The sequence below is a fragment of the Neophocaena asiaeorientalis genome, unplaced genomic scaffold (genome assembly GCF_003031525.2).
Source record: "Neophocaena asiaeorientalis asiaeorientalis breed wild unplaced genomic scaffold, Neophocaena_asiaeorientalis_V1.1 scaffold591, whole genome shotgun sequence".
Lineage (NCBI taxonomy): Eukaryota > Metazoa > Chordata > Mammalia > Artiodactyla > Phocoenidae > Neophocaena > Neophocaena asiaeorientalis.
Genome location: NW_020173494.1, coordinates 1,725,402 through 1,752,061, shown reverse-complemented (window position 1 = coordinate 1,752,061; position 26,660 = coordinate 1,725,402). Strand labels below are relative to the sequence as shown.

Genomic DNA, 26,660 nt, shown 5'->3' with positions numbered 1-26,660 from the left:
TTAAAAAGCAGTACAGGGCTTCCCTGGTGGCGCAGTGGTTGAGAGTCCGCCTGCCGATGCAGGGGACACGGGATCGTGCTCCAGCCCGGGAGGATCCCACATGCTTGCGTAGTGGCTGGGCCTGTGAGCCATGGCCGCTGAGCCTGCGCATCCGGAGCCTGTGCTCCGCAACGGGAGAGGCCACAACAGTGAGAGGCCCACGTACCACAAAAAAAAAAAAAAAAGGCAGTACATCAAAACTCTTGGTTTTATACTGCTATGCCATTTTAAATGACACCTTTGTAAAGAAAAATAGATAGCAGTAAAATAGTATATGAAGTAATGCTTGAGGATTTTCACAAGTCTATGACTGAATCGTTGTAATACCTTTTGAACTCCTTTGTCACTTAATTAAAGCAAAATCAGCCTTAGTCTATGAGGCATTAGTAGACAAGACTTTTCTGCAGTCTCTTCAGTAGTTATAACTGTAAATATTTACCAGTTTATAATTGGTATAATTTAAGTATGTCATGAATTTTTTAAAGATTCCAAGTTTAAAGACTATTGGTATTTTTTTTTCATGTCCAGATCTAATTGTTCATAAGGAAACATCTGAATATGTTTAAACAGATATATTTCTAGCCTAGCTATAGTGGAATTCGTTTATGTGTTTTTTTATTTTTTTCTTCTCCACAGACTCAGTATTCATTTAAACAAGTATTTGGCACTCATACCACCCAAAAGGAGCTCTTTGATGTTGTGGCTAATCCCTTGGTAGATGACCTCATTCACGGCAAAAATGGTATGATTCTTGGAGTTTTGTTGAATTTTTCTTTTTCTTCCTCTCTGATAAAACTTTTTTGATGCTTAGATACTTGGTTTATGTTCAGCCTTGAACCCATTTAATTTGCCAGAGTAGTGTTAAACCTGCTTTTGAGCAGTTATTTTAATTTTTAATTTGCTTATTTTTTCAAATTTAATTTTTATTTTGCATTGGAGTATAGTTGATTTACAGTGTTGTGTTAGTTTCAGGTGTACAGCTAAGTGACTCAGTTATACACATATCCATTCTTTTTCAGATTCTTTTGCCATATAGGTTATTACAGAATATTGAGTAGATTTCCCTGTGCTATACAGTAGGTCCTTGTTGATTATCTATTTTAAATATAGTAGTGTGTATATGTCAGTCCCAAACTCCCAATTTATCCCTCCCCTTTGGTAACCATAATTTGTTTTAGTCTGTGAGTCTGTTTTGTAAATAGGTTCATTTGTATCATTTTTTAAGTTTTTACATTCTGCATATAAGCAATATCATATGATACTTGTCTTTTTCTGTCTGACTTATTTCACTTAGTATGATAATCTCCAGGTCCATCCATGTTACTGCAAATAGCATTATTTCATTCTTTTTAATGGCTGAGTAATATTCCATTTTATATATGTACTACATCTTCTTTATCCATTCACCTGTCGATGGACATTGAGGTTGCTTCCATGTCTTGGCTATTACAAACAGTGCTGCAATGAACATTGGGGTGCATGTATCCTTTTGAACCATGGTATTCTCTGGATATATGTCCAGGCCTGGGATTGCTGCATCCTATGGTAGCTCTATTTTTAGTTTTTTAAGGAACCTCCATACTGTTCTCCATAGTGGCTATACCAATTTACATTGCCACCAGCAGGGTAGGAGGGTTCCCTTTTCTCCACAGCCTCTCCAGCATTTGTTATTTGTAGACTTTTTGATGATGGCCATTCTGACTTGTGTGAGGCGATATCTCATTGTAGTTTTGATTTGCATTTCTCTAATACGAAGCAATGTTGACCATCTTTTCATGTGCCTCTTGGCCATCTGTATGTCTTCTTTGGAGAAATGTCTGTTTAGGTCTTCTGCCCATTTTTTTATTGGGTTTTTTGTGTGTGTGTGTGATGCTGCATGAGCTGTTTGTATATTTTGGAAATGAATCCCTTGTCGGTCGCATCATTTGCAAATATTTTCTGCCATTCTGTGGGTTGTCTTTTCATTTTGAATATGGTTTCCTTTTCTGTGCAAAAGCTTTACAGTATAATTAGGTCCCATTTGTTTACTTTTGTTTTGGTTTTTATTACTGTAGGAGGTGGATCCGAAAAGATCTTGCTGTGATTTACGTCAAAGAGTGTGCTAGGAGTTTTATAGTATCAGGTCTTACATTTAGATCTCTAATAATCCATTTTGAGTTTATTTTTGTGTATGGTGTTAGAGACTGTTCTAATTTCATTATTTTACATGCAGCTGTCCAGTTTTCCCAGCACCACTTATTGAAGAGACTGTCATTTCTCCATTATATATTCTTGCCTCCTTTGTCCTAAATTAATTGACCATAGGTGCATGGGTTTATTTCTGAGCTTTCTATCCTTTTCCATTGATCTATATTTCTGTTTTTGTGCCAGTACCATACTGTTTTGATTTCTGTAGTTTAGTATAGTCTGAAGTCAGGGAGCCTGATTCCTCCAGCTCCATTTTTCTTTCTCAGGATTGCTTTGGCTATTCGGGGTCTTTTGCATTTCCACACAAATGTAAAAATATTTTTGTTCCAGTTATGTGGAAAATGCCATTGGTTATTTGATAGGGATTGCGCTGAATCTGTAGATTGCCTTGTAGTATAGCCATTTTGACAATATTGATTCTTCCAATCCAAGAACATGGTATACCTTTCCATCAGTTTATGTCATCTTCAATTTCTTTCATCAACATCTTATAGTTTTCTGTGTACAGGTCTTTTGCCTCCTTAGGTAGGTTTATTCCTAGGTATTTTATTCTTTTTGATGTGATGGTAAATGGGATTGTTTTCTTAATTTCTCTTTCTAATCTTTCATTATTAGTGTATAGAAATGCAAGAGATTTCTGTGTATTAATTTTGTATCTTGCAACTTTACCAGATTCATTGACCAGCTCTAGTAGTTTTCTGGTAGCATCTTTAGGATTTTCTATGTATAGTATCATGTCATCTGCAAACAGTGACGGTTTTCTTCTTCTTTTCCAATTTGGATTCCTTTTATTTCTTTTTCTCCTCTGATTGCCATGGCTAGGACTTCAAAACTATGTTGAATAAAAGTGGTGACAGTGAATATCCTTGTCTTGTTCCTGATCTTAGAGGGAATGCTTTAGGCTTTTCACCATTGAGTATGATGTTAGCTGTAGGTTTGTCATACATGACCTTTATTATGTTAAGGTGTGTTCCCTCTGTGCCCACTTTCTGGAGAGTTTTTTATCATAAATGGGTGTTGATTTTGTCAAAAGCATTTTCTGCATCTATTGAGATGATCAAAGGGTTTTTATTCTTCAGTTTGTTAATGTGGTGTATCACACTGATTGATTTGTGGATACTGAAGAATCCTTGAATCCCTGGGATAAATCCCACTTGATCGTGGTGTATGATCCTTTTAATGTATTGTTGGATTCAGTTTGCTAGTATTTTGTTGAGAATTTTTGCATCTGTATTCATCAGTGATATTGGCCTGTAATTTTCTTTTTTTGTGATATTCTTGTCTGGTTTTAGTATCAGGATGATGGTGGCCTTGTAGAATGAGTTTGGGAGTGTTCCTTCCTCTGCAATTTTTTAGAAGAGTTTCAGAAGAATAGGTGTTAACTCTTCTCTAAATGTTGACAGAATTCGCCTGTGAAACCATCTGGTCCTGGATTTTTGTTTGTTGGGAGTGTATTTTTAAATTTTATTGAAGTGTAGTTGATTTACAATGTTGTGTTAATTTCTTCTGTATGGCAAAGTGATTCAGTTATATATATATATTCTTTTTCATATTCTTTTCAATTATGGTTTGTCACAGGATATTGAATATAGTTCCTTGTGCTATACAATAGGACCTTGTTGTTATCCATCCTATATATAATAGTTTGCCTCTGCTAATCCCAAACTCCCACTCCTTCCCTCTCCTACCCCCCCCTTACCTTGGCAACCACAAGTCTGTTCTCTGTATTTGTGAGTCTGTTTTTGTTTCATAGATATGTTGATTTGTGTCATATTTAAGATTCCACATAATAAGTTTTATCATGGTATTTGCCTTTCTAACTTGCTTCGCTTACTATTATACCTAGAGTGTGATAATCTCTAGGTCCATCCATGTTGCTGCAAATGGCAGTATTTCATTCTTTTCTACAGCTGAGTAATATTGCATTGTATATATGTACCACATCTTCCTTATCCATTCATCTGTCAGTGGACATTTATGTTGTTTCCATGTTTTGGCTATTGTAAACAGCACTGCAATGAACACTGGGGTGCATGTATCCCTTCAAACCATGGTTTTCTCTGGATATATGCCCAGGAATGGGATTGCTGCATCTTATGGTAGCTCTGTTTTTAGTTTTTTAAGGAACCTCCATACTCTTCTCCATTGTGGCTCTACCAATTTACATTCCCACCAACGGGGTAGGAGGGTTTCTCCACATCCTCTCCAGCATTTGCTATTTGTAGACTTTTTATTGATGGCCATTCTGACTGGTGTGAGGTGGTACCTCATTGTGGTTTTGATTTGCATTTCTCTAGTAATTAGCGACATTGAGTATCTTTTCATGTGCCTATTGGCCATCTGTATGTCTTCTTTGTAGAAATGTCTATTTAGGTCTTCTGCCCATTTTTTATTGGTTGTTTGTTTTTTTTGTTATTGAGTTGTATGAGCTGTTTGCATATTTGGGAATCTTTTCACCATTGAATATTATATTGGCTGTGGGTTTGTCATAAATAGCTTTTATTATGTTGAGATATGTTCCCTCTCTATCCAGTTTCATAAGGGTTTTTATCATGAGTGAATGTTGAATTTTGTCAAATGCTTTTTCTGCATCTATTGATGATCATGAGGTTTTCTTCCTTTCTTCTGTTGATGTGGTGTATCTCATTTATTGATTTATGTATGTTGGATCAATCTTGGAACCCTGGGATGAATCCAACATGGTCATGGTGTGTGACCTTTTTTATGTGTTGTTGGATTCGGTTTGCTAGTATTTTGTTGAGAATTTTTGCATCTGTATTCATCAGTGATATTGGCCTGTAATTTTCTTTTTTTGTGATATTCTTGTCTGGTTTTAGTATCAGGATGATGGTGGCCTTGTAGAATGAGTTTGGGAGTGTTCCTTCCTCTGCAATTTTTTAGAAGAGTTTCAGAAGAATAGGTGTTAACTCTTCTCTAAATGTTGACAGAATTCGCCTGTGAAACCATCTGGTCCTGGATTTTTGTTTGTTGGGAGTGTATTTTTAAATTTTATTGAAGTGTAGTTGATTTACAATGTTGTGTTAATTTCTTCTGTATGGCAAAGTGATTCAGTTATATATATATATTCTTTTTCATATTCTTTTCAATTATGGTTTGTCACAGGATATTGAATATAGTTCCTTGTGCTATACAATAGGACCTTGTTGTTATCCATCCTATATATAATAGTTTGCCTCTGCTAATCCCAAACTCCCACTCCTTCCCTCTCCTACCCCCCCCTTACCTTGGCAACCACAAGTCTGTTCTCTGTATTTGTGAGTCTGTTTTTGTTTCATAGATATGTTGATTTGTGTCATATTTAAGATTCCACATAATAAGTTTTATCATGGTATTTGCCTTTCTAACTTGCTTCGCTTACTATTATACCTAGAGTGTGATAATCTCTAGGTCCATCCATGTTGCTGCAAATGGCAGTATTTCATTCTTTTCTACAGCTGAGTAATATTGCATTGTATATATGTACCACATCTTCCTTATCCATTCATCTGTCAGTGGACATTTATGTTGTTTCCATGTTTTGGCTATTGTAAACAGCACTGCAATGAACACTGGGGTGCATGTATCCCTTCAAACCATGGTTTTCTCTGGATATATGCCCAGGAATGGGATTGCTGCATCTTATGGTAGCTCTGTTTTTAGTTTTTTAAGGAACCTCCATACTCTTCTCCATTGTGGCTCTACCAATTTACATTCCCACCAACGGGGTAGGAGGGTCTTCCTTTCTTCTGTTGATGTGGTGTATCTCATTTATTGATTTATGTATGTTGGATCAATCTTGGAACCCTGGGATGAATCCAACATGGTCATGGTGTGTGACCTTTTTTATGTGTTGTTGGATTCGGTTTGCTAGTATTTTGTTGAGAATTTTTGTGTCTATGTTTATCAAAGATACTGGCCTGTTAATTTTTTCTGTGTTACCCTTGTCAGGTTTTGGTATCAGGGTGATAGCGGCCTTGTAGAATGAATTGGGGAGTTTTTTTTTGGCATGTGGGATCTTCCCGGACCAGGGCACGAACCCGTGTCCCCTGCATCGGCAGGCGGACTCTGAACCACTGCGCCACCAGGGAAGCCCTGCTGGGAGGTTTTAATCACAGTTTCAGTTTCAGTACTTATGATCGGTCCTTTCATATTTTCTATTTCTTCCTGGTTGAGTCTTGGGAGCTTGTACCTTTCTAAGAATTTGTCCGTTTCCTCTTAGAGAATGTTTTGCCTATGTTCTCTACTAGGAGTTTTATGGTGTCTTGTCTTTTCTTTCTTTTTTATTTTTTTCAATTTGGCCTTGCCACGCGGCATGCAGGATGGTGCAATCCAGGGATCGAACCTGGGCCTCTGCAGTGAAAGCGCCAAATCCTAACAACTAGGCCACCAGGGAACTCCGAGTGTCTGGTCTTATAATTAGGTCTTTAAGCCACAGGTGTGTGGGTTTATTTCTGGGCTCTCTCTTCTGTTCCATTGATCTGTATATCTGTTTTTGTGCCAATATACCAGGGAAGCCCTGCTGGGAGGTTTTAATCACAGTTTCAGTTTCAGTACTTATGATCGGTCCTTTCATATTTTCTATTTCTTCCTGGTTGAGTCTTGGGAGCTTGTACCTTTCTAAGAATTTGTCCGTTTCCTCTAGGTTATCCATTTTATTGGCATACAGTTGCTTGTAGTAGTCTCTTATGATCCCTTGTATTTCTGTGGTGTCTGTTGTAACTTCTCTGTTTTCACTTTTGATTTTCTTGATTTGAGCCCTCCCTTTTTTTTCTTGATGCATCTGGCTAAAGATTTATCAGTCTTGTTTACCTTTTCAAAGAACCAGCTTTTAGTTTCATTGCTCTTTTCTGTTGTTTTCTTCATCTCTATTTCATTTCATTCTGCTCCAATCTTTATGATTTCTTTCCTTCTACTCACTTTGGGTTTTGTTTATTCTTTTTTCTTTAGTTGCTTTAGGTGTAAGGTTAAGTTGTTTGAGATTTTTCTTGTTTCCTGAGGTAAGATTTTATTGCTATAAACTTCCCTGCTAGAACTGCTTTTCCTGCATCACATACGTTTTTGATTGTCATGTTTTTGTTGTCATTTGTCTCTAGGTATCTGGATATATGTCCAGGCCTGGGATTGCTGCATCCTATGGTAGCTCTATTTTTAGTTTTTTAAGGAACCTCCATACTGTTCTCCATAGTGGCTATACCAATTTACATTGCCACCAGCAGGGTAGGAGGGTTCCCTTTTCTCCACAGCCTCTCCAGCATTTGTTATTTGTAGACTTTTTGATGATGGCCATTCTGACTTGTGTGAGGCGATATCTCATTGTAGTTTTGATTTGCATTTCTCTAATACGAAGCAATGTTGACCATCTTTTCATGTGCCTCTTGGCCATCTGTATGTCTTCTTTGGAGAAATGTCTGTTTAGGTCTTCTGCCCATTTTTTTATTGGGTTTTTTGTGTGTGTGTGTGATGCTGCATGAGCTGTTTGTATATTTTGGAAATGAATCCCTTGTCGGTCGCATCATTTGCAAATATTTTCTGCCATTCTGTGGGTTGTCTTTTCATTTTGAATATGGTTTCCTTTTCTGTGCAAAAGCTTTACAGTATAATTAGGTCCCATTTGTTTACTTTTGTTTTGGTTTTTATTACTGTAGGAGGTGGATCCGAAAAGATCTTGCTGTGATTTACGTCAAAGAGTGTGCTAGGAGTTTTATAGTATCAGGTCTTACATTTAGATCTCTAATAATCCATTTTGAGTTTATTTTTGTGTATGGTGTTAGAGACTGTTCTAATTTCATTATTTTACATGCAGCTGTCCAGTTTTCCCAGCACCACTTATTGAAGAGACTGTCATTTCTCCATTATATATTCTTGCCTCCTTTGTCCTAAATTAATTGACCATAGGTGCATGCGTTTATTTCTGAGCTTTCTATCCTTTTCCATTGATCTATATTTCTGTTTTTGTGCCAGTACCATACTGTTTTGATTTCTGTAGTTTAGTATAGTCTGAAGTCAGGGAGCCTGATTCCTCCAGCTCCATTTTTCTTTCTCAGGATTGCTTTGGCTATTCGGGGTCTTTTGCATTTCCACACAAATGTAAAAATATTTTTGTTCCAGTTATGTGGAAAATGCCATTGGTTATTTGATAGGGATTGCGCTGAATCTGTAGATTGCCTTGTAGTATAGCCATTTTGACAATATTGATTCTTCCAATCCAAGAACATGGTATACCTTTCCATCAGTTTATGTCATCTTCAATTTCTTTCATCAACATCTTATAGTTTTCTGTGTACAGGTCTTTTGCCTCCTTAGGTAGGTTTATTCCTAGGTATTTTATTCTTTTTGATGTGATGGTAAATGGGATTGTTTTCTTAATTTCTCTTTCTAATCTTTCATTATTAGTGTATAGAAATGCAAGAGATTTCTGTGTATTAATTTTGTATCTTGCAACTTTACCAGATTCATTGACCAGCTCTAGTAGTTTTCTGGTAGCATCTTTAGGATTTTCTATGTATAGTATCATGTCATCTGCAAACAGTGACGGTTTTCTTCTTCTTTTCCAATTTGGATTCCTTTTATTTCTTTTTCTCCTCTGATTGCCATGGCTAGGACTTCAAAACTATGTTGAATAAAAGTGGTGACAGTGAATATCCTTGTCTTGTTCCTGATCTTAGAGGGAATGCTTTAGGCTTTTCACCATTGAGTATGATGTTAGCTGTAGGTTTGTCATACATGACCTTTATTATGTTAAGGTGTGTTCCCTCTGTGCCCACTTTCTGGAGAGTTTTTTATCATAAATGGGTGTTGATTTTGTCAAAAGCATTTTCTGCATCTATTGAGATGATCAAAGGGTTTTTATTCTTCAGTTTGTTAATGTGGTGTATCACACTGATTGATTTGTGGATACTGAAGAATCCTTGAATCCCTGGGATAAATCCCACTTGATCGTGGTGTATGATCCTTTTAATGTATTGTTGGATTCAGTTTGCTAGTATTTTGTTGAGAATTTTTGCATCTGTATTCATCAGTGATATTGGCCTGTAATTTTCTTTTTTTGTGATATTCTTGTCTGGTTTTAGTATCAGGATGATGGTGGCCTTGTAGAATGAGTTTGGGAGTGTTCCTTCCTCTGCAATTTTTTAGAAGAGTTTCAGAAGAATAGGTGTTAACTCTTCTCTAAATGTTGACAGAATTCGCCTGTGAAACCATCTGGTCCTGGATTTTTGTTTGTTGGGAGTGTATTTTTAAATTTTATTGAAGTGTAGTTGATTTACAATGTTGTGTTAATTTCTTCTGTATGGCAAAGTGATTCAGTTATATATATATATTCTTTTTCATATTCTTTTCAATTATGGTTTGTCACAGGATATTGAATATAGTTCCTTGTGCTATACAATAGGACCTTGTTGTTATCCATCCTATATATAATAGTTTGCCTCTGCTAATCCCAAACTCCCACTCCTTCCCTCTCCTACCCCCCCCTTACCTTGGCAACCACAAGTCTGTTCTCTGTATTTGTGAGTCTGTTTTTGTTTCATAGATATGTTGATTTGTGTCATATTTAAGATTCCACATAATAAGTTTTATCATGGTATTTGCCTTTCTAACTTGCTTCGCTTACTATTATACCTAGAGTGTGATAATCTCTAGGTCCATCCATGTTGCTGCAAATGGCAGTATTTCATTCTTTTCTACAGCTGAGTAATATTGCATTGTATATATGTACCACATCTTCCTTATCCATTCATCTGTCAGTGGACATTTATGTTGTTTCCATGTTTTGGCTATTGTAAACAGCACTGCAATGAACACTGGGGTGCATGTATCCCTTCAAACCATGGTTTTCTCTGGATATATGCCCAGGAATGGGATTGCTGCATCTTATGGTAGCTCTGTTTTTAGTTTTTTAAGGAACCTCCATACTCTTCTCCATTGTGGCTCTACCAATTTACATTCCCACCAACGGGGTAGGAGGGTTTCTCCACATCCTCTCCAGCATTTGCTATTTGTAGACTTTTTATTGATGGCCATTCTGACTGGTGTGAGGTGGTACCTCATTGTGGTTTTGATTTGCATTTCTCTAGTAATTAGCGACATTGAGTATCTTTTCATGTGCCTATTGGCCATCTGTATGTCTTCTTTGTAGAAATGTCTATTTAGGTCTTCTGCCCATTTTTTATTGGTTGTTTGTTTTTTTTGTTATTGAGTTGTATGAGCTGTTTGCATATTTGGGAAATTAAGCCCTTGTCAGTTGCATCATTTGCAAATATTTTCTCCCAGTCCGTAAGTTGTCTTTTCATTTTGTTTGTCGTTTCCTTTGCTGTGCAAAAGCTTATAAGTTTGATTAGGTCCCATTTGTTTATTTTTGCTTTTATTTCTATTGCCTTGGGAGACTGACCTAAAAAAACATGGGTATGATTTATGTCAGAGAATGTTTTGCCTATGTTCTCTACTAGGAGTTTTATGGTGTCTTGTCTTTTCTTTCTTTTTTATTTTTTTCAATTTGGCCTTGCCACGCGGCATGCAGGATGGTGCAATCCAGGGATCGAACCTGGGCCTCTGCAGTGAAAGCGCCAAATCCTAACAACTAGGCCACCAGGGAACTCCGAGTGTCTGGTCTTATAATTAGGTCTTTAAGCCACAGGTGTGTGGGTTTATTTCTGGGCTCTCTCTTCTGTTCCATTGATCTGTATATCTGTTTTTGTGCCAATACCATGCTGTTATGATTACTGTAGTCTTGTAGTGAAGTCTGGGAGCGTTAGTTTTTGTTTATTCTTTTTTCTTTAGTTGCTTTAGGTGTAAGGTTAAGTTGTTTGAGATTTTTCTTGTTTCCTGAGGTAAGATTTTATTGCTATAAACTTCCCTGCTAGAACTGCTTTTCCTGCATCACATACGTTTTTGATTGTCATGTTTTTGTTGTCATTTGTCTCTAGGTATCTCCTGCTTTTTTCTTTTTCCTCAGGATTGCTTTGGCAATTCTGGGTCTTTTATGGTTCCATGTATATTTTGGTATTATTCTATTTCTGTGAAAAATACCATTGGTAATTTAATAGGGATCACATTAAATCTGTAGATTGCTTTGGGTAGTATGGCCATTTTAGCAATATTATTCTGCTCCAATCTTTATGATTTCTTTCCTTCTACTCACTTTGGGTTTTGTTTATTCTTTTTTCTTTAGTTGCTTTAGGTGTAAGGTTAAGTTGTTTGAGATTTTTCTTGTTTCCTGAGGTAAGATTTTATTGCTATAAACTTCCCTGCTAGAACTGCTTTTCCTGCATCACATACGTTTTTGATTGTCATGTTTTTGTTGTCATTTGTCTCTAGGTATTTTATTTCTTCAGTGATCCATTGGTTGTTTAGTAACATATTGTTTAGCTTCCACTTACTTGGGTTTTTTGGACAGTTTTTTTTCTTGTGATTTCAAATCTCTTAGCGTTGTGGTCAGAAAAGATGCTTGATATGATTTCAGTTTTCTTAAATTTACTGAGGCTTGTTTTGTCATCCAGCATGTGGTCAGTCCTGGAGAATGTTCCATGTGCACCTGAGAAGAATGTTGGATATCTTTCCATTTCTTTGAATCATCTTTAATTTCCTTTAATAATGTTTTGTAGTTCTCAGCATATAAGTCTTTCGCCTCCTTGGTGAGGTTTATTTCTAAGTATTTTATTTTTTTGTGGGAGTTTAAAAGGGATTGTTTATTTACATTCCCTTTATGATATTTCATTGTTAGTGTAAAGAAGTGCAACCTATTTCTGTATGTTAATCTTGTAACCTGCTACCTTGCTGGATTCATTTATCGGTTTTAGTGTGGAGTCTTCAGGGTTTTCTACATATATTATGTCATTTGCATATAATGACAATTTTACCTCTTCCTTATGAATTTAAATACCTTTATTTCTTTTTCTTGTCTGATTGCTGTGGCTAGGACTTCCAATACTGTGTTGATTGTATTCTGCTTTTGGATGGAATGTTTTATAAATATCAATTAAGTCCATCTGGTATAATGTGTCATTTATGGCCCGTGTTTCGTTATTGATTTTCTGTCTCGATGATCTGTCCATTGATGGAAGTGGGCGTTAAAGTCTCCCTATTGTGTTACTGTTGATTTCTCCTTTCATGGCTGTTAGCATTTGCCTTATATGTTGAGGTGTTGAGCAGTTAATTTTAAGTGTTTTCTAATACAAAAAATATTATACGTGGAGGACTTTTAAGATATAGCCAATTAATATATAACTGTGACTTGTTACATCGTAGGTCTCCTTTTTACATATGGTGTGACGGGAAGTGGAAAAACTCACACTATGACTGGTTCTCCAGGGGAAGGAGGACTGCTTCCTCGCTGTTTGGACATGCTCTTTAACAGTATAGGGTCGTTTCAAGCTAAACGATACGTAAGTTTAATTTTTTGTGTGTTGTGACTCACTAGAGGGCATAGGTGCCAAAATACCTGTGAATACAGTAGTATTAAGGGAGAACTAAGGCATTGGATACCTTTTGAAACTTTAAATATGTTTAAATATTGTTTTTTATTTCTTAAGTATATTTCTTACTATTTAGGTCAAAGTCTAAAAATTATGGTCTGATTTTTGCCCCCACTTTAAGGTTTTTAAATCTAATGATAGGAATAGTATGGATATACAGTGTGAAGTTGATGCTTTATTAGAACGGCAGAAAAGAGAAGCCACGCCCAATCCAAAGACCCCCTCTAGCAAGTAAGTAATTACATTTGTAACACTGGCCTCATGGGAACCCTGTCCAGTGCTTTCCTCAGGCATAGGGAATGGTGAACAGAAGTGGAGAAGTTGGTCTGACCGTTGACTTTAGTGAGGTCAAAGTTGAGGGATGTTCTTAAGTAAGTTTTTTTGCTCAGCTGTTCTGTTTGGTTCTGAGCACACTGCCCTTGAATCACTGTTTAGGCAAGGTGCCACTCTTCGTGATAGAGGGTGTAAAAGCCTGTGTTGTGTATCTGGGGAGATATGGGAGAACTGTTGGCCCAACCATGAGTATGAATAAAGTTGCTCTGTGCATTCCTGCTTGTAATGGAGGTCATTTATCTACTCACAGTGTGTAAGATGAGACTTTGGGGCTTTTTCTTTCTTTTTTCAGACGACAAGTAGATCCAGAGTTTGCAGATATGATAAATGTACAAGAATTTTGCAAAGCAGAAGAGGTTGATGAAGATAGTGTCTACGGTGTATTTGTCTCTTATATTGAAATATATAATAATTACATATATGATCTATTGGAAGAGGTGCCGTTTGATCCCATAAAGCCTAAGTAAGTAGTGGAGAGAGTCCCTTAGCTGCTTAACCTTGAAGTCACTTCACATCAGTGAGGTTTAGTTTCCTCAGCTATAAATGGGGATAAAGCTTACTTTTGTTTTCAAAATGAAGTATAACTTATATGTCATGCAGTTGGTGCTTGGTGAATAGTTCTGTATATTAACTAGATAGGTAGCTGTATTAGGAAAACCACTGGGTTAAGGCATCTAAGGAGAATATTCACCTTAGACTTTACTTTTGAAAAACTCTTGGCCCTGGGCTGTATTTTTTTTTTTTAACATCTTTATTGGAGTGTAATTGTTTTACACTGTTGTGTTAGTTTCTGCTGTATAACGAAGTGAAACAGTTATATGTATGCATATGTCCCCATATCCCCTCCCTCTTGCGTCTCCCTCCCACCCTCCTTATTCCACCCCTCTAGGTGGTCACAAAGCACCGAGCTGATCTCCCGGTGCTATGCAGCTGCTTCCCACTATCTATTTTACATTTGGTATTGTATATGTCAGTGCAACTCTTACTTCATCCCATCTTACACTTCCCCCTCCCCATGTCCTCAAGTGCATTCTCTACGTCTGCATCTTTATTCCTGTCCTGCCCCTAGGTTCTTCAGAACCTTTTTTTTTTTTTTTTTTTTTTTTTAGATTCCATATATATGTGTTAGCATACAGTATTTGTTTTTCTCTTTCTGACTTACTTCACTTTGTATGACAGACTCTAGGTCCATTCACCTCACTACAAATAACTCAACTTCGTTTCTTTTTATGGCTGAGTAATATTCTACTGTATATATGTGGGCCCTGGGCTGTATTTTGACAAGGACCTTAATTGTATAAAGAAGTGTCCCTGTTGATGTACCCTGGGGCTACCTTTAAGAACCTGACACTTAATGTTGGGAGTCTGTAGCCTCTAATCTGTGTTCCGGTGATCCCCACAGAATGGAGCCTAAAGCTGTTGTCTGCACAACTAATAGTCACAGACCTTCCATCACTGACCAATAAGAAGTGACATCTGTATTGTCATTCTACCAGAGTTAAAAGACTATTACTTAGATTTCCTTGGGTCTTGCCCTGCTGAGACTGAAGAGCAATTACAGTCTGTCATCACAAACTACATTTGTGCCAGAGCTGACTCTGGTATCTTGTTCCTTGATGGTTTTGTTCTTAAGCTAAATGCTTATCTTCAATGCTGTCTTTGTCAGGGCCTCTCAAGACAAATAATATGAAGACCTGTGTTGTATTACTTAACTTTTGTGTATATGTCTCAGTGAGTATTAGTGGAGGAACAGCTAGATTTGGAAAACCAATTAGACTGAAAACAGGTGTCTGTATACCCACTTTTATTTAATTATTATATTTTTTTTTTTGCTGTACGCGGGCCTCTCACTGTTGTGGCCTCTCCTGTTGCGGAGCACAGGCTCCAGACACGCAGGCTCAGCGGCCATGGCTCGCGGACCCAGCCGCTCCGTGGCATGTGGGATCTTGCCAGACCGGGGCAAGAACCCGTGTCCCCTGCATTGGCAGGCGGACTCTCAACCACTGCGCCACCAGGGAAGCCCCCCCACTTTTATTTATATTAAACAATTTATAGACTGATTACTTTCCCATTTGTTTCAAAGTATCAGTTGTATATACCCATTTTCCTAAACTTTTGTGATGTCATTCACTGCTACCGATCACTTTCATGTCTGCACATGTGCCAAGTTTGTTTGATTTGTTCCAAATGAGATTGTTTTCTAAGAAGCCTATCTTGGTTTTGTTATGTAAGTGAAGACTGACAAATGTGACTGTGCCTTGTAACCTTTCTGGTAACTCCCTGAATGAACTCACAGGGTGCTTATTTGGCAGTGAATTCAGATTTTGTTAGGGTGGTGATTAACCTGCTTTTTTGAGCTGGTTTAAGGTTTAGTTTTTAATACAATGAAGAAATATTAGAAGCAGAGGATTTTTAAGATACGACTCATTGTGACTGTCAGATACTCTGGACTGAACGTGTTGCTGTGAGATGGCTGCTATAGAAACAGTAACTTCTACCTTATTCCTTTGGTAGGTGGAATAGTTGCAGCGCGCCCATGAGGAACACAGATTTTGTGTATGTGATGGTGCTCTTTTCTTAAGGAGAAGGGTGCAGTTATACTAGTGGTTGGCATCTGTGGCATGTTTGCATGTAGGTGGTTTTTCATTGGTACTGGGCCAGCTGCTACTTCTAAGCCCCTTCTTGGTCCCTGAGAAATCTGCCATTTGCTGAATAATGGTGGCTGGTAAATGTTTCTACCCCCACCATTCACAAGACTGAGGCCAAACAGGCAGCACCTTTCCCATCCTCATCCTACCTTAGACTAAAACTTGACCAGCCACTTTGAAAGGATTGCCACTCCTGGTATATACCAAACTCCTTCTGAATTTGTTTTTTGTTGACACTGAAGTCAGAACCAGCTCTATCTGTTGATCTTTTAAAATTAAGAAAATGCTACATTTTGATGCTTAACCCTGTGCATGTGATGGTGCTATACTACTACTTTGATCTCTAATTGTTTAATAAGTGTTGTTTCATGTGCTTTGTTAGAACAAATTAGAGCAAAGCTTTTAAAACAAAATAGATTCCTGTTATCCTGTTATGTAACTAATCTTTTTACTATATATCCTTATTCTTATCCAAGTGTAATGTGCTTCTGGAGTCTTGCTTAGGCTTATTCCCGTTGTAAGAACGGATGTCATGTTGCCTGACATTTTAGTCCTTAAGTTGCAATATCAGTATCTCATAATATAGGAAACTAATGTTTTTTCTTTCCCATAGACCTCCACAATCTAAGTTGCTTCGTGAAGATAAGAACCATAACATGTACGTTGCAGGATGTACAGAAGTAGAAGTGAAATCTACTGAGGAGGCTTTTGAAGTTTTCTGGAGAGGTTAGAAGCAGAGCTAGAATTACAGATATATACAGTGATCGATATAATCCTGAAAGCTGCTACTCTAATTTGACAATACTTTTTGGTGTGGTAGAAGGTATGTACACTGAAATGACTCAGAGATTTGATCAATGACTTCTCTGTCACTGTAGGCCAGAAAAAGCGACGAATTGCTAACACACATTTGAATCGTGAGTCCAGCCGTTCCCACAGCGTGTTCAACATCAAATTAGTCCAGGCTCCCTTGGATGCGGATGGAGACAATGTCTTACAGGTAAAGATTTAACGTGTGGAGTGTTTTCTTGTTTTGAATCCTTAATTTTGGGAATCAGAGGTAAATCATGGAGGTTTCATTACACTGAATATTGCTCTAGAATTAATATATGTGTCGGTGATGATGTTTTTAAAAAATGATAGTTTTGGGAAACTGGCTATTAAATCTTAGAACCTGGAATTTTGTTGTGAAAAAGGTTTACAAATCTTTATAAATATCTAATAGAGGAGATAAAACAATGAATCATAACATGTATTTTATCTCTGAAGACTCATTTTGTATGTAGAAATTCAGTTAATGGTGTTTAAATGTCAGCAGTTAACTCTCCAGGCTCGGTACAGTTCAGGAGTGGCCAATTCTAGATTGTTCTTCTCTCGGCTGATAGGCCAGTAGGGCCCCCCATCTGCTGACCACTCTTTACTCCTGGGCCTGTCATGCTACAAGGCTTATATCGATTAGTAACAGCATTTGAGCCTGAACATGTAAGTCATTTAATAACTTTAAGCTATTAAAATGTAATTCCATTCAAAACATATCTTGAAATTGTGGTATATCACGAAGGTTTTCAGATGGCAGGAGTAGATGGTTCAGCATGGTACTAAAGACCACCAGGATTTGAATTCTGATTCGCAGGCATTTACTAGCTTGTCTCACCTAATTCTTATAACCTCCTTGTAATGCTGTGAGGGTTAAAGGAGGTGAGGCATGTCAAGTTTTTAGTCCATTGCCTGGCTTACAGTCAGCACTTGATAAATGTTAGCTAGAAAATCCTTTTAAGTCAAGTCTCTGTGCACTTGCTTTCCATTGAATCACGTCTAATGTTATAGTATCAGTTATGTATCTCTTGACTTTCATTTCTTATGTTATTAGAGTGTTATGAAATTACTAGACTGTAAAATTATCAAATATCTCATTATACAAATATTTAGCCTTGTTGCAGACTCACTGTTTAGCAGACATTTATTGAGCTCCTGCTGAGTGCTAGGCACTGTGCAAGGTGCTGGAGATGAAGTGGTTAAAAGGTAGAATTCCTGTTCCTGTGGAGCTTACAGGATAATGTAGAAGACCAGACAATGGGCAAGTAATGCCATGAGGGTATTTATCACATGCTTTTAGCAAACTCTTCCCCCAAACATGGATCCTTCACCCCCACTATACATTTTGTATTGTGCAAACATTGTACTCATAAGACTTAATTTGATTTGAATATATTTAAAGAACATTGTAAACCAGTTATAACTGATGTTACTGGCATTATAATCTTCCCTTCAGGAAAAAGAACAAATCACTATTAGCCAGTTGTCCTTGGTAGATCTTGCTGGAAGTGAAAGAACTAACCGGACAAAAGCAGAAGGGAACAGGTTACGTGAAGCTGGTGAGCAAAGCATAGCACTTACTTATTGCTACAACTTTCAGAAACTTGCCATGCCCATTTATCGTCACTTATTGATTGGTGGTTTATGCATAACTGTCTTTAATTTGACTAAAAATTTAGAGGCTAAGTGACCAGTGCTTTTTCTTTAGTTATGCTGGTTTGGTATTGATCTGTTACAACACATTGATTTCTTTAAGAATGAGGAAAAGTGAGTAAAATAAATATAAAATAGGTTATACTCATATTGAAAGTGTCTATTATATCTATGGCTGGCGTGTCAGTACTGGGTCCATGAAATTAAGTGATTGAATCAGGGATCCAACATTCAAAGTGGTAAAAAGTGGTAAAAAGTGGCTTCTGGAGATAGGAAAAATCTTTGCATACAAAAGCCAGTTGAGAGGAAATCTGTGTGCGTGTTTTTCCCTTTTAATCTTTCATTTAGTAGAGCCATTCATGTTATGTTTTATGTTAATAACATTTATGGAGTACCTACTGTGTTACAGGAGTTGAACACAGATATAAAGGATGATACCCTGCCCTAGAGAGCCCATCTAGTACAAGAGAGTGTCTCAGTAGAGTATGAAGGAGGTGAGCACGAGGTGCTGTGGGAGTACAGAGCAGGACTGCTCCATCCATTCTGGGGCTGTGTGTGAGAGGGGAGCTTTGGGGAAGAATGTGTGGAGTTGACACTTAAATTGAGGCGTGAGCTCTCTGAAGGAGGATAGAATTAAAGGCATCATTCCCGAGAGAACATGGCAGGGTCAAGGTAGCTGGAGTGTAGGGTGTGGGTTGGTGAGCCGTGACCACTGAGGAAGAAGGGCAAGGCAAGGTCATTAAGACCCTTGACTATCATATTAGAAAGTCTGAATTTTTTCTTGAAGGAATAATGGTGACTACCAATTATTAAGGGACTAGTGTGTGTCATAGTATCTACTATACGTGGGCTTGATTTCTTGATTGTGACTTTTCAGGATTGTATTGTACCCAGTTTTCAGATTGGAAGAGGTTAAGTAATTTTCCCAAGGTTAGAGCCTGGTTCAAACCCAGGTTGGTTGAACTTTCAAAACTTGTTATCTTTCTGCTGTTACAGTCAACGAAGGATTAGTTTTGGAAAGACCATTTCCCCAGTGTAGCAGATTAATTTACCAGAGGCAAGTCTAGAGAGATGAAAAGCAGTCAGGAGCCTTTTGCAGTAATTCAGATGAGCAATCCTGTCATCTGGAGGCAGCAGAGAGGTACATGGATTTGGAAGAGAGATTTGACTTGAGGTTTATAGGTTTAGGTTTTGCCAATAAAAGCATGATTTAAGCAATGGGGAAGATAAGATTATCCATGGAAAACAAAGAGGAACAAACTGAGGGCAGGGCCTTGGACAACAAATCCTTGAGATGATTAATTGAGAGAGACTGGGAAGGAGAGAGTGGAGGAGTAGCTAGGTGACTTGAGGGAGTATGGAATGACTACACACACACACACACTTTATATACGTCTTTATAAGAAGACAGAGCATCCGGAATCCAGATCACAAGAGGAAGGATTAACCTTGATGGGAAAAGAGGTTTAGCTGGATTGGGAGCAAAGTAGAAACCTGAGGGTTCTGATGCTTTGGGGGGAAAAACAGAAAGCACTATCAGTGTTGATAAGGATGGGGAATAGGTGTGACACGGTTAGGGAGTGAGAGCTAGAAGAGGATATTGTGCCTGGGGCACAGTTTAGCCTCAGGTTTCTAGAGGTGCTGCAGTTCTGAGTGACAAGGTTCAGGGTGTGGTTACAGTGGTAAAGAGAGAAAGGTCTACTGGACTTGAGGAGGCTGGGGCCCTCTGATGGCAGGTCAGAGTGACCTTCCTCTTAGATCCTGAAGTTGACCCAGGAGCTGGCATGTATGGGGAACATTTATTTGAAGGCAGCACTAAGGAACTGGGAAAATGTTGCTGGCCTCCCTCTACTCACCATCCTTATAAAATGTCAGGCTTTAGAAAACAACTTTTATTCACAAGACTACAGGGCTGCAGGGGAAGCACCACCCTTCTGGGAAATAAAAGTAAGGTTGCAGGGCTTTGCCATGGGATGGGGTAAAGCTTGTGGACACCACTCAGAATGATATTTTAGGATGTGTAACATAAAATACAGGATTAAAAAGGAAACCAATTAGACTGAAATGTGTTTTTTAAAGTATTCTTAAAACCTTTGTCATATAGTAATTTATGTGCTTTATTAAAAGCCTTAAATAAAATCCCATCAGCATGTCTAATAACTGCATAATTTCAAAGTATCTTGAGATCAACAATAAACCATAGTGTTATAAAAGTATCTGTGACTTCTACTGATTAAAAATCACAGGTGGTACTACTACCACCACTGTAGGTTTTTGGCCTACATTCATAATGAAAGAAATGGCTACATTTCAGAGAGCAATAGAAATAGATGTAATTTATTTCCCATCCATGCATGCAGACTCCCTGGAGTGTACCCATGGACAACACAGACCCCAGGTTAGGAACCCCCGGCATTAGGGAAAGGGGTGAATGGATCATTGTGTGAGAGGCCTGAGCATGAGGGAAGTCTGTTAACAGGAATATCGATTTTGGAGACACAATGGAAGAAAAGGAGGGAGGGCAGTGGGAGTTGGGGTCAAGAAAAATAAAGCATGCATCATGGAATATCACAGAGGTGCAGATGGGCTCTGTGGGCTTTTTTGTTTTGTTTTTAAAATTTTTATTTATTTTTGGACGTGTTGGGTCTTCATTGCTGCGCGCGAGTTTTCTCTAGTTGCGGCTCGTGGGCTCTAGAGCGCAGGCTCAGTAGTTGTGGCGCGTGGGCTTAGTTGCTCCATGGCATGTGGGATCTTCCCGGACCAGGGCTCGAACCCGTGTCCCCTGCATTGGCAGGGGGATTCTTAACCACTGCACCACCAGGGAAGCCCAAGCTCTGTGTTTTGAGAGGCAGCTAAGAATGAAAGCATGGTGGAGTCAGCTGACCTAAAGGTTTCAGGATGAAAAAATTCTCAGGTACTTCTGGGGTCTAGGCAGGTGAGGTCTCCTGTACTGTTGGCTTGATCTGTCAGACTTGCTTCGACTGAGAAATTCAAACGAGTGGCCGGGACTAACAAGTGTGCTGCGTAAGAAACCCTTGTTTAGACACTGAGGGAACAGATTTAGTTGGCTCTTAAGATGCTTGACTGGTAGAGACAGGAGCTCCTCCTGGTGCAGGGGAGACTTCAGTGTCCGGATGGAGCCACCTGTAGCCTGAAATGGTCATGCTTTAGAGAAAATATTTTATTATGAGGATATTAAACATCTGTATCTAATATACTCTTTCACATCACAGTATTTAAGATTTGGAAGAAGCTTTATGGGTCATGCAGCATAATGTTGCATTCAGTGGAGAGTCTTTACGATAGAGTCCCTGAAGGACGGTACTCGCCCTCTCCCACAACACTGCCAGATGTGGACGGCTCTTTAAGTTGGGCCACTAAAATCTGTCATTTGTAATTTCCATCTAATAGTTCTATGAAGTAGGGATTTCATAGGCAAACAGACCACACTCTAGCTACTCAACTGTTGTCTTCAAATGTCTTCTGTGTACATTTTTCTGTCAGGTAACATTAATCAGTCACTAATGACGCTAAGAACGTGTATGGAGGTCCTGAGAGAGAATCAAACGTATGGAACTAACAAGGTAAGCAGCAGCCTTTGGACACTTGTATAGTTTTGTTTGTGTGCATTTTCTGCCTTATGTATTTGGATTTGAATATATTTATAGATGGTTCCATACCGAGATTCAAAGTTAACCCATCTGTTCAAGAACTACTTTGATGGGGAAGGGAAAGTACGCCTGATCGTGTGTGTGAATCCAAAGGCCGAAGATTATGAAGAAAGCTTGGTAATTTTAATGCCTTTATAAAGTCTGACTTTCTATAAAGAAAACAACCATTTGGATGTGAAGAATTACATTTTGAACATTTTTTAAACTGATACAGAACCATTAGTTACGGAAGTGAACTAATGACCAATCTATTACCGTTTCATTTACTAATTTCTTTAGAAAGACTTGGATATGCTTATTTGTTTAAAAAAACAAACCCCATTTATTTTGTATCTTAGCAAGTCATGAGATTTGCAGAAGTGACCCAAGAAGTTGAAGTAGCAAGACCAACAGACAAGGCAATATGTGGTTTAACGCCGGGAAGGCGATACAGAAACCAGGCCCGGGGAGGTCCTGTTGGAGATGGTATGAGCCGCTGTTATGTCATCTTCCCACCGATGAGTCTGCCTGTCTCTCTCTTTTGAAAAAAATCTGTTTCACATAAGAAAACTGTTTACTTCCTTTCCCCTCAAAAAGCAAGTGCAAAAAAAAATCTGAACCAAAGTATAAGTGACATTTCTTTTATTATATACCTTTTTTTTCATTTTTCCTTCTTTATAACACATTTTAAAGGAAGTATTGTGACAGCCCAACAAGGTACAATGTTGACTGGGGATCTTATCACAGTGTTAAAACTTGTTTGAGTAACTTTTTTTCCTGTGTAACTAACTTTTTATTTTTAATAACTCAATACAGAACTACTGGTTTCAGAAGTGGTTTTGCAGAGTTTTCCACCTTTGCCATCCTGCGAAATTTTGGATATCAATGACGAGCAGACTCTTCCCAGGCTGGTTGAAGCACTAGAGAAACGACATCACCTACGACAAATGATGATTGATGAGTTTCACAAACAGTGTAAGTGCAAAACTGCAGTCATTTTAACACCAGAAATTTGCAGGGAATTGAGTTCTTTGTTCGGATAGAATCTTCAAGGAAGGGTTATTTTGTCTCTGAACTTAGTAGTCCCCAAGGCATCATTTTATATTCCAAGAAAGTAAAACAAAAGAGAAAAGTGGGTATGAATTTCTCCCTTTCAAAAATCAACAGTGATGATCAAAGGGTAACAGTTACTTTTTAGTTCCTACTAGTTACTTATTTGCAAGGCATTTAACATGTATTACATTATAATAACTATCTTTGAGAAAATCACTTAATCCTTTATTTCTAGTTTCCATCCGCAAAATGGGGATTGTCATTGCTCCTACCTCAGAGGGTGCAGTAAGGATAAATGAGATAATGTATGAAAATCATGTAGGACAGGAACAGCTTGGTACATAGTAAGTGCTCAGTGAATGTACTTACATCTTCATAAGAAAAATGTGAGATAAGTGGTATTTAAATCCCCATTTTGAAATGAGGAAATGTGCTCAGAAAAAATAACTTGCCCACATCACATAAAAGTTGATTTCATTGGTTATTTCTGAATCGGAGTAAACTTGCCCTGCATGCTCTTGTTTCAGCTATTACTTTTAAAGCTTTGTTGCAAGAATTTGACAATGCTGTTTTAAGTAAAGAAAACTACATTCAAGGAAAACTAAGTGAAAAACAAAAGGTGATCTCAGGACAGAAATCGGAAATTGAACGACTGGAAAAGAAAAACAAAACTTTAGAATACAAGGTTGGCTTTGGTATTATAATGGATGTATATTTAGCACTGGTCTCGGACTTAGCCCTTCTGCTATACTGGCCTGCAGCTGCTGCTTACTGGGAGTTATCATTTGGTTATTTACTAATCTTCATCCCATCCCCAAAAAGAGGAAATATGAGTGAAAAGCATAAAAGGGGTAATACACTCTTTAATTTTATGAAATAGACTTTAGCAATCGAAGAGAACGTTCTACGGTTTAGCTTTGATTATAGCTTGCTTTTTGATTTACTACTGTGTAATGTCTGTTCTCTCATTTACTGAGGATCACTTAGGGGGTACACATTCATTCTAGAGAGAAGCTAATCTCAACCAATATATTCTGAAAGTAGCCTAAAAATTAAATTTTAAGCCTTAATTTTCAGGAAAAGTAATTTTCACATGAAATCAGTTATAACTTCATCTTTCAGTGAGGAACTTGTTTAAAAGTTCTCATTTCTAGGAATGGAGGTGGGAATTCAGATGAAATTTTAGAAGAAAATGCTTTCTCCATGATTTTTCTTTCCGTAACTATGCTTGCATAAGAAGATTATGAGAGAGATTATTTTAAAGCTACTTGAAATGTTTACATACCAAATGCTGAACATAATGGCCTACTTTTCCAGGTTGAGATTTTAGAGAAAACAACGACTATCTATGAAGAAGATAAGCGCAATCTGCAACAGGAGCTGGAAACCCAGAATCAGAAACTTCAGCAACAGTTCTCTGACAAGCGCAGACTAGAAGCCAGGCTGCAAGGCATGGTAACAGAAACAACCATGAAGTGGGAGAAAGAATGTGTGAGTGTCATTCATACAGTGCTCAGGTCAGGGATGATTCATCTCTAATTGTAGCCTTCTGAATCACTTGTACTTGGGGTAGGGTTTTAGTGGTGGTGGCCACAGCAGCCCCTATTCAGTTCCTCTTCCTTCCTCTGCCCTTACAAGTCACAACAAATTAATAAGCATTATGAAGAACTGGAGAACTGTCATCTTTAGGAAGTAAAGCGTTCAGGTAAACTAGTGCACTTGTTTGCTATAACTGAATTAGAATATTTATCGCCATACATAACCTTCAGGAGCGTCGAGTGGCAGCCAAACAGCTGGAGATGCAAAATAAACTCTGGGTGAAAGATGAAAAACTGAAACAACTGAAGGCTATCGTTACTGAACCTAAAACTGAACGGCCAGAGAGACCCTCTCGGGAGCGCGATCGAGAAAAAGCTACTCAAAGATCTGTTTCTCCATCACCAGTACCGGTAAGTTACTTGTAGTTGTGTAGTAACTTGGCAGTACTAGAGAAGGTTTGTTCAGATTAGGTGATTATTTCTGAGAATCAATTTTTAAAATATATTTCTATTTATAAATATTTTCAAATTTAGTATAAACAAATTTAGTATAAAAACTAGTAATTTAGTACAAAAACTATGTCTTCCTGTGCTAATATTAAAGTAATGAATTGTTTCCCTTTTTCAAGTCTTGCTCATTAATTTCTCTTCAATTTTTTTAGCCTTCTAGTAACTGTATTGCTCAGATTTCCAACGGCCAGCAACTCATGAGCCAGCCACAGCTACATAGGTGCTCTAACTCTTGCAGCAGCATTTCTGTAGCTTCCTGTATTTCGGAATGGGAGCAGAAAATTCCTTCGTACAACACACCTCTCAATGTCACATCTATTGCAAGGCGTAGGCAGCAGGAGCCAGGACAAAGTAAAACTTGTATCGTGTCAGACAGAAGGCGAGGGATGTACTGGACTGAAGGCAGGGAGGTGGTTCCTTCACTCAGAAATGAGATAGAAATAGAAGAGGATCACTGCAGCAGGGTTAGTGCCAGTATTATTTTAAAGCATTGTAGCAATAGATTTTAATCTTCTGTGTTTTTTTTAACTAACTAACTTGCTTCAGAAAGTTCAATGTGAAAGATGGGTGAGCGTTAATATAAACAAGGTCTAATTTTTCTGTTAGTTTGGAAGATCAAATCACCCTGAAATTGAGGCCTAGCTCTTCATCTGAAAAAGCCTAAACCCATCTGGCACAGAAATACTACCTCCTGTTCAGTGAAAGCAGGTCCTTGGGGCACATCCCAGAGTCACATGGATGTGCATAAACTGATGAGCATCCGCAGAGTCAGTGACTGAGTGTCTTAGAGCACATCCTTCTGATTTTGGTTTCTCTTCCCCAAATTAGACTTTTTTCGAACTTTCATTTTTAAAATTGCTTTCCCAGACTTTTATTTTGAAAAATAGATTTGTAAATATTTTTTTTCTTGAACCTTTGACAGTAAGTCATAGGCTTCGTGTCCTACATAACCACAATCTTCATCACACCTAAGAAAGCGTTAACCCTGAAAAGTACCTTCTAACTTACAGTTCATGTTTACATTTCCCCAGTTGTCCCAATAATGGCTTTTCTTTTTTCAAACCTTGGTCCTATCAAGGTGAATACATTATATGTGGTTATTATCTCTTTAATCTCTTTCCATATAAAATAGTCCATCCTCCCCTTTTTTGATTTTCATGACATTGACTATTTTTTGAAGAGCCCAGGCCAGCTGTTTTATAACTGCTGAAGGAAGGTTTCCATCTCCAATGCATTGCTTTTAATCTCAAGGCCTTTATTTCAATTTACAAGGGCTCTGCCTCATTCAAGGGTGTTTAAACAAATTCATGTCTATATTTTCTTCTTAAGGATTAAGGTAAAGTTTTCCTTTGAATCTGAGTAAGTGGACAAATATCGTGAATTTACATTTAGTAAAATTCTAATATATCTCTTTAAGAATGTCTCTTCTAAACAACTTAATCTTACAGTAAATATTTGCTTTAGATTTTCTTGTATAATTTAGGGTGCAAAAAAATTTCATTCAGGTGGCCTGCATTCCTGATTATTAAGGGATGATGATGAATTACAAGGTATTTACCAAGGCAACGGATAATTCTAAAGTCGCTTAAGTTCTTTGCAGATTTTGCTTTAAACCTTTTTAGGGAGCAAATCATGGTGGCTGGTCTTTCTGATCAACTCTAATAAATCCCCCTTATTTCATGCAAGTCTACAGACTGAAAACTATTCAAGGCCTGCTTATGCCTGGTCAACATTAATATAATATCTAATTTGGCTATGAGA

General features: G+C 37.8%; 1 protein-coding gene and 1 long non-coding RNA gene across 5 annotated transcripts in view; one reads left to right on the top strand and one right to left on the bottom strand.

Annotated features, from left to right (window-relative positions):
• The window catches only part of KIF23 (kinesin family member 23), a 39,306-nt gene that overhangs the window by 7,781 nt on the left and 4,865 nt on the right, over positions 1–26,660 (top strand). For 2 of the 4 annotated variants that reach the window (XM_024747537.1, XM_024747536.1), the window contains exons 4-18: positions 676–781; positions 12,472–12,608; positions 12,820–12,929; positions 13,324–13,494; positions 16,293–16,405; positions 16,558–16,679; positions 17,952–18,054; positions 21,653–21,732; positions 21,817–21,936; positions 22,158–22,284; positions 22,615–22,773; positions 23,379–23,536; positions 24,169–24,342; positions 24,621–24,800; positions 25,052–25,363. In XM_024747537.1, the coding sequence (XP_024603305.1) occupies positions 676–781; positions 12,472–12,608; positions 12,820–12,929; positions 13,324–13,494; positions 16,293–16,405; positions 16,558–16,679; positions 17,952–18,054; positions 21,653–21,732; positions 21,817–21,936; positions 22,158–22,284; positions 22,615–22,773; positions 23,379–23,536; positions 24,169–24,342; positions 24,621–24,800; positions 25,052–25,363 (2,172 nt within the window). The remainder of the gene's footprint in view (positions 1–675; positions 782–12,471; positions 12,609–12,819; positions 12,930–13,323; positions 13,495–16,292; positions 16,406–16,557; positions 16,680–17,951; positions 18,055–21,652; positions 21,733–21,816; positions 21,937–22,157; positions 22,285–22,614; positions 22,774–23,378; positions 23,537–24,168; positions 24,343–24,620; positions 24,801–25,051; positions 25,364–26,660) is intronic. The other 2 variants (XM_024747539.1, XM_024747538.1) reach the window with 1 other exon arrangement.
• LOC112401343 (uncharacterized) overlaps positions 22,424–26,660 on the bottom strand; it is a 32,074-nt gene continuing 27,837 nt past the window's right edge. Inside the window, exon 3 of the long non-coding RNA XR_003003566.1 lies at positions 22,424–22,736. This is a non-coding gene — a long non-coding RNA (uncharacterized LOC112401343). The remainder of the gene's footprint in view (positions 22,737–26,660) is intronic.